This window comes from Alligator sinensis, unplaced genomic scaffold (assembly GCF_000455745.1).
Source record: "Alligator sinensis unplaced genomic scaffold, ASM45574v1 scaffold243_1, whole genome shotgun sequence".
NCBI lineage: Eukaryota > Metazoa > Chordata > Crocodylia > Alligatoridae > Alligator > Alligator sinensis.
The window spans coordinates 2,464,901-2,465,772 of NW_005841841.1; the positions used below are offsets into that span (position 1 = coordinate 2,464,901).

Below are 872 nucleotides of genomic sequence, written 5' to 3' on the forward strand. Positions count from 1 at the left end.
TGATGGGATTACATGTATGAGGATTTGTGCCCTTAGTTTTGGTGATTATTTGTTGTGGGCTGTGGATTAAGGAAGTAGGTTTGAGCCTTGTGCATCAGTGTAATAACTTTGGTTTCTATTTAGCATTTATTGAGACGGCTCTTCCAACTCTTGTTATTCCAATATTGGAACCATGTGGCCGCTCTGAATGTCTACATGTTTTTGTAGACCTTCATTCTGGAATGTTCCACCTGATGCTTTATGGAATTGGTAAGTGGTTAGCATAAGTCATATTTAATACCTTGTAAAGGTATCTGATGTATATCTGCTTTGTGAATAAACGATGTGTGGGAGATTCATTCAACTCTGTAGACTTGTGTACATAAATGGAGCTTACGTGAATGAATACCATGTGTACATGTGTTATCAGAAGTTGTAGTTCCATAGATGGATGGCTGATTAACACTGAGTGACAGTGACTACCAGAATCTGGTACTGCAGGAACACAGCTACGCTGCTTCTGGTTGGCAGGGGTAAGCTAGCTTGCTTAGAACAGTAAGGTGTGTATGCGTGAGGTGCCACTGCCAGGTTTTGATAAGCTTATAATCTAGATTTGACCTAACAACATAGAAATGGATCTTTAGTGTAAGGGTGCACTGATGGAGATTTTTGGGGCTGATACTGGTAGCTGATATTTAAGGAGGCATATCAACTGACACCTATCCGATTTCCAATACACAGCCCAGCAGCCTGAAGAGCAGTGTCTGGCTAGTAAGTCTGTTGTGGTGGAAGGAGAAAGGGAAGCGAAGGGGCATGGCGGGGGCACCTGCACAGTGAGGGAGGGAGTGGGGCTGGGGCAGGCGCTGCCCAGCTGGGGCGGGGTGGGGTGGGGT

The 872-nt window shown here is 45.0% G+C and overlaps 1 protein-coding gene across 1 annotated transcript in view; it reads left to right on the top strand.

Annotated features, from left to right (window-relative positions):
- MED14 (mediator complex subunit 14) overlaps positions 1-872 on the top strand; it is a gene marked incomplete at its 5' end in the record, with an annotated part of 59,731 nt that overhangs the window by 26,623 nt on the left and 32,236 nt on the right. The window contains one exon of the mRNA XM_025205283.1: positions 124-249. Coding sequence (XP_025061068.1) covers positions 124-249 — 126 coding nt within the window. The remainder of the gene's footprint in view (positions 1-123; positions 250-872) is intronic.